The sequence below is a fragment of the Nanorana parkeri genome, unplaced genomic scaffold (assembly GCF_000935625.1).
Source record: "Nanorana parkeri isolate BGI_ZX_2015 unplaced genomic scaffold, ASM93562v1 scaffold500, whole genome shotgun sequence".
NCBI lineage: Eukaryota > Metazoa > Chordata > Amphibia > Anura > Dicroglossidae > Nanorana > Nanorana parkeri.
In genome coordinates, this window is record NW_017306768.1 from 349,636 (window position 1) to 363,655 (window position 14,020).

A 14,020-nucleotide genomic window follows, 5' to 3' on the forward strand; every position below is an offset into this window, starting at 1 on the left:
TGTACCATATGTAGTTATTATAGCATACCACAGTTTAATATAAAATTCATAGTCAGTTATTCATTAATAATATGTTACTTACCGCAAATCATAATAAAAAGAAAAATACTTCTGCTAATGAACCCTGTTTGCAATTCTAGACCATCACTCTGAAGAGCCGTCCAAGAATGTCAGCAGGATCCTGCAGAAGCAGGTCGATGATGTAAGGACTGAGTGGGACAGGTTGAATATGCGCTCAGTTGAGTGGCATAAAAAATTAGAAGATGCACTTGAAAGACTGCAGGAACTCCAAGATGCAATGGATGAACTGGACCATAAACTGCATCAAGCAGAGGCCATGAAAGGATCCTGGCAGCCAGTGGGAGATTTGCTGATTGACTCTCTTCAAGATCACATAGGAAAAATCAAGGTCAGTTTTCTGCTTGCTGCAGAATATAAATAGCAATGGAAAATAAGTGAAAGTATTAGGAAACTGTTGAATTGTCATCACAAATGTAATTTTAATGCAGAGCTGTCATTTCTCACACTTTAGAAATAGGTATTGTTTACCTTTCATTGTTCGCTCAAAGCTTAATTTTAGTTACATTTATTTTAGGGGTATGCAGTACCAGTTACATAACTTACCTCCAATAAAGTGTTTCCCATGTCCTTGTGGCTGCTGCTTAATGTGAAATATTCTTCCTCTGACACCAGATATGCCCCACAGTGCCAATCTTCTGGCAGTGTGAGGGTTAAGATCAGGGGCCATTGGTATCGCTTGCCTTCCCCTCCCTCTTCTCCCACCCATTCACAGAAGTTGCAGTGTTCTTTCCCAGAATACAAACAGTTCTGTGATTGGAGGAGACAAATGCTGTCAATCATCCACCCGTCCTCCATTCAGATCAGCACTGTGGGGAGGAAGATTTCTACACTAAGCAGCAGCCAGCTTCACTAGAGTTAAGTTATGTATGGTGCTGCATACTCACAAAAAAATTAACTAAACCATAACCACTTCAGTTCTGACACCTATTTATACTATATGGACCAGATCAGTTTTTACATTGCAGATAGTTGCTTACTGATTTGGTAATAACTTCAATCAAAGTAATTCATGTATTGCTTTTTGGCGGAAATAAATAAGGCTTTTTTGGAGTATTGTCCAACATGAATTTCAGCAGGTAACTGAGATGAGATTGAATGGTTACATTGTACTTAGCTGCTCCTAAGGGCTATATAACACCAGTGATTCTGTCACTGGTAACAACATGACAGTGCTAGAATTGTTAAGAGTCAACTTGCCTTCTCCTCCAGCATCACTTCCTTCGTGGCCAACCAATCAAGAATCAGCAGTGTTCTGGGCAGCAGGGGAGTGCCACAAACAAAATGATTAAATTGCATCTATCAATGCTCAGTGTAACTTCCAAACTTTGAACTGAGATACTGCACACTGTCAGCTTTGTTCTAAGTGCAGACAAGAAGTCCATAATATGACCTTGATCCACAAAAAATTAAAGCAGAATATCAATAAGCCCTACGTATACGGCCACATTTATACTTTCCTAACCCCTAGGCTAGCTGTCTTGTGATAACCTTTTGCCATATTCAGTCAAATGATTATTTTCACTGCTTAAATGTTTTATTTTTTGCATTGGGATAGAAGAGTTCACGTCATGTACCAATTTCACTCTTTACATGCATGCCTATAGGCCTATGACTTTGGCTAATGTAGTTATCTCTACATGAGTTATCTCTGCCTGAGGCTGCATTGTTAACATTGATCTCCATGTTTCCTGAAACTGTTAGTATGGGTGACAGTTAACAGTGTTGGGGTTTTCCTCCAGGAGCTGCAACCTGCACTTTAGGTGCTCCAGAGAATAGAATAGTATCAGTGCATTCTATAATGATTATCTGCAGGCAATGTAAAAGTCAGTGATGTAGACATTCATGTTGAATTAAACAGACCACATATAGTAAGCGTTCACATCTAGGATATTACTGTTATGCCATACCCTGATATACACTTTGAATAGTGCAGAAATCCTCACCCGATGTCACTATTGCAGTTACAATATTTTCTACTTAAACACTTCCTATTAGTAATTGGTTTAGTAGTGAGTGACAGTGGGGAGAGGACACACTTAACCTGTTGCAATGCACCACAAGGAACGTGCTGTGTTGGGTAAATAGTGCAGGTACTGTTTTTGGTATGTTGTGGTAGGGACCTTAATTTGTTGTTATTTTAACTTTACCAAACTTTAGTGAAAACTCACTTTTCATGGTCTGTACTCCACACGTAAATAAATTAACCCAAAAACCCAGTTCAAAATTTTACAAAAATGTTTATTTTTCTTAGCATCTGAATAAGATTAGTTGTGATTTGTAGATGTGCTCTATACACTTGTTTTAGTGGTCAGTTCTAAATAATAAGCCAATTTATTAATACAAGACTAACAATCAGCAATTATCAAGTCTACCATTTGTCAGCTTATCATAACTTTAAAAGCCTAATGGTATAAAAAGATCTTCTATTTAGCAAAACTTAGTTTACAATATTTGTTGCAAGTTACAGGAACAAAGCTTTTTGCAGTCATTACTGTTTGTACAGAATTTGATGATGTATGAAACTGCACTATACAGCTTGTGTTTTCTTAGCTCACTGGCTCAGAATTAGAATCATCTAAAGAAATTGATTAGGCGTATACGTCAGTTGGCACATTGGCCGGAGAAGACGTAGCTAAGGAATCTGCAACTGCATTTACTAACACAGATTCATGTGTGGACACTTGTTTCTAAGGGAAAGCAATATGAAGGTTACAGTTATTGGCTGTATACAAATTACATTCTTAACTAAAAATGATAATGGAAGCTACTTTAGTTTCTCCTCTTGTAGGCAAAAGTTTTGTTCTTGGCTCTTCATCTGTAGAACTTGCTTACAAAACCACAATGCAAACAGTTTGCTTCTGTATGCGGTTATTTTTTTCCATGGTTGTCTGCAGGGGTACTAAATGAAATCCACATTGCTGTTACTTAAAGTATATTTCCACTTTTGCAGTCAATTTTGAGAAACCTCCACCACATGTTTGTTATGTGTTCCCATTCACACAGCATACGTAAAACTATTTTTTTACAAAAAGTTTCTTACCTTTTAGATGTGTTTGTGTAGCAGGTCTTTGCAAGCTTCTCTCTTTATTTCCAAGTGACTCTGACTGTCCCCGTAGAAAGACTAGAGACAGAATGACTGAGCTTCCCCTAATTAACATACAATGCATTCCAGAGCAAAACTAAGTACAAAGAAGAATTTTTCTTTCAGAATAGGGCATGTGCAAGCAGAAATAAATAAAAAAAGGTTATGCTATGTGGATGAGAAATATGTAACAAATATAAAATCCAAATTTGGCTGCAAAAGTGGAAATACACTTTAAAGCAACATACTCCCTACCAGGGCAGGATAGCAATTTGCAATATCAATTATTTTTCCTGTAAGCATCTCAACTGAAATCAGTCTTATTTGAGCAAAGAAGCAAAATTCACTGCAGCTGTACACAATTTGCCCGACTGGATGGCCAAAATGCAGTACACGTTATTGCTTCTTCACCAAGTTGGAAGGAGAAGATTTTTTTTGTAGAACCAAAATTCACATAAAGTCATGGTAATCCGTGACAAGCATTTATTCACCATAAATCATGTACTTGCCTAGAGGGCAGGGGTCCACAAACCCAATCAAACCCAAACATTTATTATATGAAAATAAATATTAAGTTAAAAATAGCACGACAAATAATAATCATAATAACAATAAAAATTAAATATTAATACAAAAGAGCTATTTTTAGTGCTGTTGACATATCTTCTTGGTATCAGCAAATGCACTGCAATCAGACAACTTAAAGCTGCTCTTGCTGGCGGCTGACTATCCAACCCTGGCTAATGATATATAGCAGCTAGCCACCTCATCTTTAAAACTAGTGATGTGAGGAGATTCACAAAGACCCCAAAACATTAATTGACCCCTATTGACCTTCCATCATTTATTGACCACCTCCAGACCGGCCTCTAGACATTAATTGACCCCAGTTGACAACTAGCCATTTTATTGTCCTCTTGTATAGTCCCATGAATATGTGGGGGACAACCTTGACCACTTTTGGGACCCCTGAAGTAGAGGTTCTTCTTACTTTTTACCAGTTAACCTGCAGGCAAAGATATTCCCAGTATATAAGAAGTCATTGTGAACTCCACTTAAACTTATTGTAAGAGTTATATGGGAGAGTTTCCAAACTCCTGTGATGTAATTTTTCTAATATGGAAGTTAGGGTAGTTTAGGGCAGAGTAGAAGGTCCTCTTCACTACTAGTATACATCAGACAGATAGTAAAAGCTGACATTTACTTTTTGTGTGGACATAATTAAGTAGTAATGGGAATCTTTGAGTGTACTGCTCTTCGGTGTTACCGAGCTTTGGCTCAAACTCCTCTTTTCCATACAAGTGTGGCATTGCTTAGGTGATCTTGTAAATTCTGCTAACCCCAGTCTATGAAAACACCATTCTGAATATACAAACCATTGGCAAGGCCAAATTTAAAAAGATAGGAGAATCAGGAAACAAATCAGGTTACAATTTAAATGTTTCTAATACTTAGATGCTAATCTAAGATAGAAATGATAGATAACTCTTCCTTAACTGATACATGCAAACAGCTAAATTTTTCTTCTGTTTTATAAGAGCCCCTGTGCACACAATGTTAAAGAGATGAAGAGCTTCAATATATTCAAGGCCAGGGCCTAGCTGGAATTACACAGTAATGATTACCTAGAGAGAGGTGCCACAAAGAACTGCATAATTCCCATAACTAGCCTGAAGATCCTGAAGTTGTGCAAATTATATCTCATGTGAGTTCTCCAATAAACAAATTAAATGACATAGGGTAAATAGGTGTCACTGTCGTAAATGCAGTACTGAGCTCAGATTCCAGCATCTATGCCACTTTCAGCTAACATAACTGGCAAGGACACTGCTATATTTTCTGCAGTGTATATATCTGTCTTACTTTTATGTCAGTAGGGAATGTGTTTCAATCATTTATACTGTATATCTCTAAAATGTTATCCAGGCCTATAAAAATAAAGATATCTAAGAGGTCACTTTAGAGTTCTTTGATTGTAAGAACTTTTCATGCTCCATGAACTCTGATATACCCTGTAAAATATTGTTATTGTCCATAATGCTGTTATGGGCAAGAGGGGGCTGAGTTGGTGGGCAGAGAGCATTTGCCTGCTTGGCCAGTCCTAGTAAGTTATGTTGAACTGGTGGCCCTTAGTGGAGACAGGAATCATAGTGTAATGTGCAGTCAGTGACTCATTCAGGGAATTATATATATATATAAACAAAGTCACAATTTGCACACCAGGTAACAATCCCATGTAAAACTTTATTAACAAAGCGCCAGTGGGGTGAAGAGACAAGTAAGGAGAGAAGTGCATCAAATTCTCACCTTGCTGAGCATTATATAGCACCTGCCATCCATTCAGGCAATGTGGCATACATTGCATATTACACTTTCTTAAGCCCAGAGAAATCTGTCCCGACCATTAAACATTAGCTAGTTAGTTGTGGTTACCCCTAAAGATAAAGGTTCCCAGCCCTCCCTTGTTTACAAATGAACCCCTTAAACTGTATTTCCATGTTTGCAGTCAAATTTGAGAAAGCCACAAACAAGAACGGAAGATTTGTCATGGCTCCATTTAATAAGGGCCTTTAATTATCCATATCATTTCCTTTTATTTACTATGTGCTCACAAATTTTACAGAGTAAAGCAATGTATTGCTTTCCTTTCTATCTGTTGTATGAATTCTAGTAGACATTTGAAAGTAAGAACTGTCCCATTTATTAAAGGGAGTATTTTGTGTCCATGTGTATATAAAAATGGTGATAAAAACTGTTTTAAAAAAGAAAATGTATCTACCTATACAGATGGTTGCATATTAGGAACATCAATGACGGTAAGAAGGCTTACCTCTTTGCACATTGGAGGAAACATCTGCTAGCATAAATAGAGGCTTGTGTACTGTTCATTCCCACAGTGATTTGGGCTTTGTAGAAACTATCAGCATATAATTGCTGCAGACAACTGCTTAGCATGCTTTGAAGTCTATATAAGAACTTTTTTTAGTTTTATCTGGACTCCTGCTGTCTGCATCAAAGTCTACAATCAATATGAATTAAGCTGTCCCACTTCTATTTATAAGTCCTTTATTACATTCTGTTGGTCTGGTCATGATTGGTAAAAGCTAAATTAGGTAGAATTTCAATTTCCTTTTACATCAGAAAAACATCAAGGTGGAAAATGAAGCCTAAAACTTAGGTTTTGCCTACACTGAACTGTAATAAGTTGACAACGGACATTTTACATTATATGGTTATTTTGAATCCTTGGCCTGATTCGCTAGCTTAATTTTCTTTGTGTTGCTTGTTGAAGACTAACTGCATTCATTTAATTCATGTATTTGATTATTTGAAGAAAAGAAGGAAAACAAAATAAAGTATTTGGTCACAGGTAAAGATTAAGTAAACATTTTGCTCAAAAAGTGGGAAGCCCCCTTTGATTTCAGTGGCACATTGGCAGCCATATTTTACATTTGATTTTCCATCATAAGACCAAATATACTTAGGACTTGGCAAATTATCTCTCTTTGGACAAAGACCTTTCCTGTAATAAATGTATTTTCCCGCTTAATGTTGCTTCTTTGTACTTTCAGTACTTTTGGTGCATTCTACTTTGCTATGCTTTACACATATTTCATGGATTGAAGACACACTACATTTTAAAAATGCATTCAAGTATCTTAACAATGAACAAAAATGTATCGTATTTGTGTATCACTCGGCTGTAGATCCTCAAATCATCTCTGAATTCATGTTGACACTGTCCTTCCTTCTGGAGGGTGGCTATTTTTGTAAAGTAGACACCACTCCAAGCTCATTCCTGTTATAGAGTACAATCTCACATTTAGTTTACTCATTTGTATTGAAATTATTGCACTGCAGCAACTCTGAGCTTCCTTTGCTGCTTCTCCTTCCCCAAGTCTGAGCTCTGCTCCACAGGGATTAGAGGTTAAATTAAGGTATTGACACAGGATGTATTAATTAATACAATTTTGCATAAATTTGTGTCTTTTTTTTATCTGCCTGGAGTTCAGCATTAATGTATTTATTATAGACTGCTTCACACATAGTTATGGGTCTGCACACAGGAGAGAATGTTAGACATAGTGCTGCAGGCAGAGGAAATATTTGTTATTATAACAAAGTAACAGACTTTCCCTATGATCATTATGGTTGACTAATCATGGTAATCAATTGATGGAGAGCCACACACATTAGTTGTTGATCTTCACTCCAAGACCACAAGCTGCAAGCTGTAGCCACTCCCGAGCTCAGTGTTCAGCTGCAATTTAGTATCAATATTAAAGCCAGCTATACACCAATAGAATTGTGCTGGAAAAAACTTGGTTTTTGGATTTTTTACATATTCTAATAGATAATGGGGTCAAATAGAAAATCGATTTTGACCACAAAGATGAAGAAATTCTAACAGTGCATGTGGTTTTCATTCAGGAAACTCCATTCATTTCCAAATTTAAATGTTAAAATCAAACAACATTTTTAACAACATTCATCAAGTTTCTGATGGTGTCATCAAATGTTCTGACAAAATGTTTTATATAGTTGTCTAAAAATCTACCAGTGCATGGCCAGCATAACTAAGACCTACAGGGGATGTTCATATGCAGTATGCCAAGTGGGAAGCGACTGATAGTTTTCACACTTAAAGTGCAGTTCCACTTTTACAGCCAAATTGGAATAACACCTATTTTATATTTGTTATATGTTCTGATTCACATTGCATAATAAAAAAAAATTGTTACTTACATTTTGTGTGCCCTTTACTTGCTAAAAATCCTACCTAGCATCCCCCCTATGTAATGTTAAGGGGCTGTGGGTAGATATGTTTACTCTAATAAATCCTGTCTGTATTGTGCTGGTATATCTCATAATCAGTTGTAAACTAGATTTGGACACTGTATGTACTAACACAGGGTTACAGACTTAGAAGCATTGTATGTTAATGACAGGAAGCTCAGCCTGTCCCTTACTTGGTCCCTATAGTTTTACTTTCAAACTGCTCAGGCTAGCCTGAAATCTGCACAAAGGCCTTAACCCAAGAAACATCTAAAGGTTAAGAAATATATTTTTAGGTATGCTGTGTGAATAGGAACTTATAACAAACATGTAATGGAGCTTTCTCAAATTTGACTGCATACATAGACAGTTAAGGGGTTCATTCATAAATGTCCTGCCCAGCATATAGCCCCTAGATCAGTGATGGCGAACCTTGGCACTCCAGCTGTTTTGGAACTACAAGTCCCATGAGGCATTGCAAGGCTCTGACAGCCACAGACATAACTCCCAGAGGCAGATGCATCTTGGGATTTGTAGTTTTGGCACAGCTGGAGTGCCAAAGTTCGCCACCACTGCCCTAGATGGTGTTGATGAGTATCAGAATTTCCAAAACTGAACAGCGTCATCTAGGGGTGCTAGTGCCGCGTGAACAGCATCTGTGCAGCTATGCGCCGGGCAAAACCTTTATAAATGAACCCCTAAGTATTATCTGTATATGGCTTCTGAACATAGGAATTTCCTATACTCAGCAGGGCCATCTAAGGGTGCTAGTGCTGTGTAAATGGCATCTGTTTGGCTATATGCAGAGCAGAACATTTATAAATGAACCCCTATGTAATATCTTTATAAGACTTAAAAAAAAAACTAAAACTGGCACAGTGGTTTAAATGATCAATGAGTTTTTATATACATCTGCAGTGCCATCTAATAAGATTTTCAGTATACGTTACATTGCAACTAAGGCACGAGCCTTGTGAATCCTTTTTTTTTTTTGGACAATTTGTTGAATTAGAGTTAAAACTCATCCCTACCGCTACACATTGTTATTATTCATCTGATATCTGTCAGACCTCAATTACCTTTTTAAAGAAAAGTATATTTGCTTGCAGTGGATAAGGGAAAAGTAAGATGGGTTGAAAATGTATTTTTTCTGTAGTTTAATGTTTAAAGAGTGTGTAAAAAAAACCAGTAAAATAGCAGAAGTTGTGTAAGCCCTCTGCTGAATTCTGAATACACTGAAACCTATTTCCAGAAGATAAAATAGAAAGACAGAGGGACTTGTGGGAATTCCCTATCTCCACTGTAGAGGTGTGTCTCTGCTCAATATAAATGGTTTCTGCTTGTTCACTGCAACTATGAGGGAGCTGCTGTAAGAGCTTATTCTTTAGAGGAAATATGACAGATTCTCCATACTGGTATAATACATATACTGTTATATGCAGTATATTATTCATAGGCATAGTGCTTACAGTTAAAGGGCAAGTATATTTAACAAATGAGAGATCAGTGATCTACTAATTATATTCAGCATATTCTATTTTTGTGTCCACATGATATTGATTTATTGTTTTGTGTGGCTTTATTGTTAGTGAAGTGGATAGAAAATGTCTACACACCCCTGTAAAAATGTTTTAAAAAATGATCACGATAAATCACTCAGAATTCCACAACTTTGATCTTATTCTGGTGAAGCCATTCTTTTGTTGATTTGGAGGTATGCTTTGGGTCATTGTCATGCTGAAAGGTAAAATTCCTCTTCAGCTTTTCAGCAGAGGCCTGAAGGTTTTATGCCAAAATTTACTGCTATTTGGAACTGTTCATACGTTCCTACATCTTGACTAAAGCCCCAGTTTCAGCTGAAGAGAAACAGCCCCAAAGCCTAATGCTGCCACCACCATGCTTCCTTGCGGGTATGGTGTTCTTTGGTGATGCACAGTGTTGTTTTTCCACCAAACATACTTCTTGAAATGATGGCCAATGTTGTCTCATCAGACCCATTTTCCCACATGCTTTTGTCAGACTTGATGTACTGTAGGTTTTTGCAAAATGTAGCCAGGCTTGGATATTTTTCTTAGTAAGAAAAGGCCACCCTACCCCACAACCCAGATACATGAGGAATACGAGAGACTATTCTCAAATGTAGTACACAACCAGCACTTGCCAGAAATTCCTGCAGCTCCTATAATGTTGCTGTAGTCCTCTTGGCAGCCTCGTGGACCAGTTTTCTTCTTGTTTTTTCAACAATTTTGTCAAAATTGTGCCATATTCTCTCCACCTGTTGATTACCAACTTTACTGTGTTCCACGGTATACCTTATACCTTGGAAAAAATGTTGTACCCTTCTCCTGACTAATTCCTTTCCGATGAGACATCCTTGATGCTTTGTAAGCTCTTTGTGGACTATGACTTTTGCTGTAAGAAGCAACTGTGTACATGTCAAAAAATCTTACTAGAATAGCTGAACTTAATATGGGCTTAATCAAAGTCACTTTAATTGATGGTAGGTGTGTACTAACTACTAATTAACATTAGTTTGAATGTGATTGGTTAATTATGAACACAGCCAAATTCATAATTTAACATGCAGCCTCATTATTTTATTTTATTTTCTCACTAAACAATTTCAGTTTGTTTTTTAATTGAATTTACAGATTACAGATCACGTTAAAGGTAGATTCTGAAGTGATTTATCTTGGAGTGATTTTTTTTACTTTTCAAAAGCCTGGCATTTTTACTGGGGTGTGTAAACTTTTTATATCCACTGTATATATCCACTATACTATATAACTATATGTACTATATCCACAAGGTGATGAACAGGTTTCTGTAGATTTCTACAAGCCTTGTAGACAGCACAATATAGCCATTTTGTGATGTTTTCCTTTAGTGCTGGGAAACAGTTCCATAAAAATGATGAAGTCAGTAACACCAGCCCTTGAATGAGCTTGGCAGAGAATTAGAGTTCAGCCTTTGTTTCTGTCTACAGTACAGCTCTACTGTGCCTTGCGATTTTTCTGTAAAACATAGCAGTCAGACATTTGGAGATGTGCAGATTGCCTTAAAACTGGAGTTAAAAGAGAAAATGAAAACCAGGTTTAAAGCAAGCTGGCGGCTCTTGGTAAATCTTCTTCTGGCATACCTGTTCATACTAAAAATGAAAGTTCTTTATGAAGAAAATCTGTCACACTCCAATTTGAATAATGCTGTATCTGAAATGAAAAGATTCAGCTGAGATGTAAAGGGATAAATAGAGAAATGGCATGCTATGTTTTCAGCTTTGCCTATACCTATTGATAGCATAACATGCCCTTGCTACTTTTCCATCAATATTACATTTCAAGCGTACTGCAAGAACGAAGCTGTATACTCTGAGAAATCATAGATTTTATCCAGAGCTGCTTTCTGTAATGAAAGACTGTTGTCCTAGTTGAGTTTGCTGCATTTGTACAGTGAGGATTTGTTTGAGAATTTAGGAATTAGGTAAAATAAACAACAAACATTTATGAAAAACAGCTTTTCCGGTGCATACATTTTAGTAGTGTGGAATCCAACATTTGACCATATAAAGAGTATATGGTGGTTTGTATTTGATTCCAACCTCATGCAATATCTATGACATTTGTATGTTCTTTCCCAGCTGTATGGGTTACACATGATGGTAAACTGGCCCTTAAAGGTATATTTGCAGAAATGTTTCCAGGATATTAGTGGGTAAAGGGACCAATGGGAATGGTTCTATATATTCAGCACAGAACTTGGTGATTTGGTGGTGCTAAAGAACTAAATTTATGTAGACTTATCAGTTACTTTATCAGTCAGCATGAATAATCTCCTAACATGTCACATTATACAGCAACGGTGCATTCAACTTACTGCAAACTAGGGATGAGCTCCCGTTTAGACCATACCCGGTCTGAATATGAGCTACTCTGAACCTAGGACATGAAGCCCCCCACCCAATCAGCTGCCGGTTGGGGTATTCCCTGCCCCACAGCTGTACATAAAGGGGTCAGATTATTGTGCTGACAGGCAGTGATTTCAGCAAAGAGTGTGGAATCATTCAAGAAGCTTTTGGACGATTTCCTGAGGGACCGTAATATATAAGGGTACAGGTACTCTTACGCATGAGATGACACAGGGACCTCTACATACGCACACCTCAGCAGAACCATACAAATGCACGCAATAGGTTGGACTTGATAGACTTATGTCTTTATTCAACCTCAAATACTATGGGGTTCATTCACTAAGCTGCCAAAGGATCTAGCCGTAGCTTCGGCTGATCCTTCGGCTAGCTTCAGCCCCAGGACCCCTTCGGTTCGGTAGAACCGAAGGGCTGCTGTACGGGCTATTCAGTATAGCCCGTACAGCTCCCGAAGTCAGCCGAGCGGCTCAGTCGAGCCGAAGGCATATGCCTCGGCTCGTATGAGCCGAGGTGAAAGCCGAAGCTGGCTGAGCGGCTGGCCATTCTGACAGCCTGCTTCTGACAGCTGGACGGAGCCAGCCGTCATCTCACGGCTAGCTCCGGCCACTTTCAGAGAAATCAGCATTCCCTGGTTACCAGCTAACCAGGGACGCTGTCATTACACACTGAGAGCGGCCTCTCCATGTTCTCAGTGTGTAATGACAGATGGCGTTCCTGGTTACCTGGTAACCAGGAACGCCATTTGTCATTCCTCCCCCGGATGCTCTGGGAGTCTAATAGGCTCCCGGCCACCAGGGAGTGAAACACTATCTCCCAGAAAGGTTCACTCTGCTTGATCGAGCAGAGTAAACCTTTCCCTGCTCGGTTTCTTTCTTTTTTTTTTTCTTCTGACATCGGAGCCACTGGCTGCCATCAGAAGAAAAAAAAAAGAAGAAATCACCATAGGAATGCATAGCTAGATTCCTATTGGCTATTTCAAATTCCAAATTCCTATTGGCTGTCAATCAGCAGAGGGGGACCTGCAGTTCCCCATCAGGTCCCCCTCTGGTGATTGACAGCAGCAGAGGGCGGGTGCAAAAGTGAATAGCCAATAGGAATCTAGCTATGCATTCCTATGGTGTGTTCGGCCAATAGAAAACAGTTGGGCGGAGCTTGCTGTCACTGCTAGTTCCGAACAATCATTTTCTAATCTTTTTTTTCTACTTTTTTAACTATTTTTCTATTCTGCTCGGTTCCACAGAGGGACCGGGCAGAATAGCCGAGCAAGGGAATTTTCCCTTAGCTTAGTGCATGAGGTGAAGCTTTGCTGACTTCCATCATGTAATATGTAAGCAAAAATCCTTTCTTTTGTTCAATTTTTCCTGCATGTGATTGGTTAGTTTCTGCAAAGTGAAAATCCCCAAAGGAAAGCAAACAGCTCTTCATAAATCAACCACATTGTCCTTTTGCAAAAAAACTTGAACTATTATATAATTGGATATCTAACTGATCTTGATAAACTTAAACTGTCTACCTTAACATATTTTTTTTTTTTTAACTGGGTGCTCTAAAAAGCAATCCATTTTCATGAACAGCAACTCCGGGGTAACATTTTTATTAACCCTTGCATTGGGGCTACCCTGCACTGCAAGGGTTAAGTGCTTATTTTTGCCTAGGGTCAAAAATAACAAAGTTATACTCACCCAAACCTCTAAGTCACGGGCACGGCCCTCCTTACCATATTGTCTTGATTTGTATTGTGATTGTAATGTCTTCCTTATATTGTAAAGCGCTGCGCAAACTGTTGGCGCTATATAAATCCTGTATAATAATATTTATAATAATAAGTCGCCCGGCTGTGATAGCGCACCTTCCTGTCTGTCTCCTCCTACACTGCAGTGATGGTATTGTCCCCACGTCCTATACACTGTGTGTAGACCATGATGAATCTGGGACCTTAGACCGCTGCAGCAGAGTGGGAAGAGGGGCTTCAGGGACTGATCTAAGAGCAAGTCAGCTTAGGGGATCAGGTAAGTATAACTTTTTTATTTTTGACCCTAGGCAAAAAAAAGCACTTAAAGTGACATTAAAGTCTAAAACTTTTTTCCCTCCCCCCAATGTTAGTCTAAGCACTTACCCTAAATGATGACTCTTAATCCGATCTTCTTCTTTCCTGT

At 38.2% G+C, this 14,020-nt stretch overlaps 1 protein-coding gene across 1 annotated transcript in view; it reads left to right on the top strand.

Annotated features, from left to right (window-relative positions):
* Positions 1-14,020, top strand: part of LOC108790770 (dystrophin-like) — a 505,563-nt gene that overhangs the window by 52,805 nt on the left and 438,738 nt on the right. Inside the window, exon 4 of the mRNA XM_018561111.1 lies at positions 141-409. Within this exon, the coding sequence (XP_018416613.1) occupies positions 141-409 (269 nt within the window). The remainder of the gene's footprint in view (positions 1-140; positions 410-14,020) is intronic.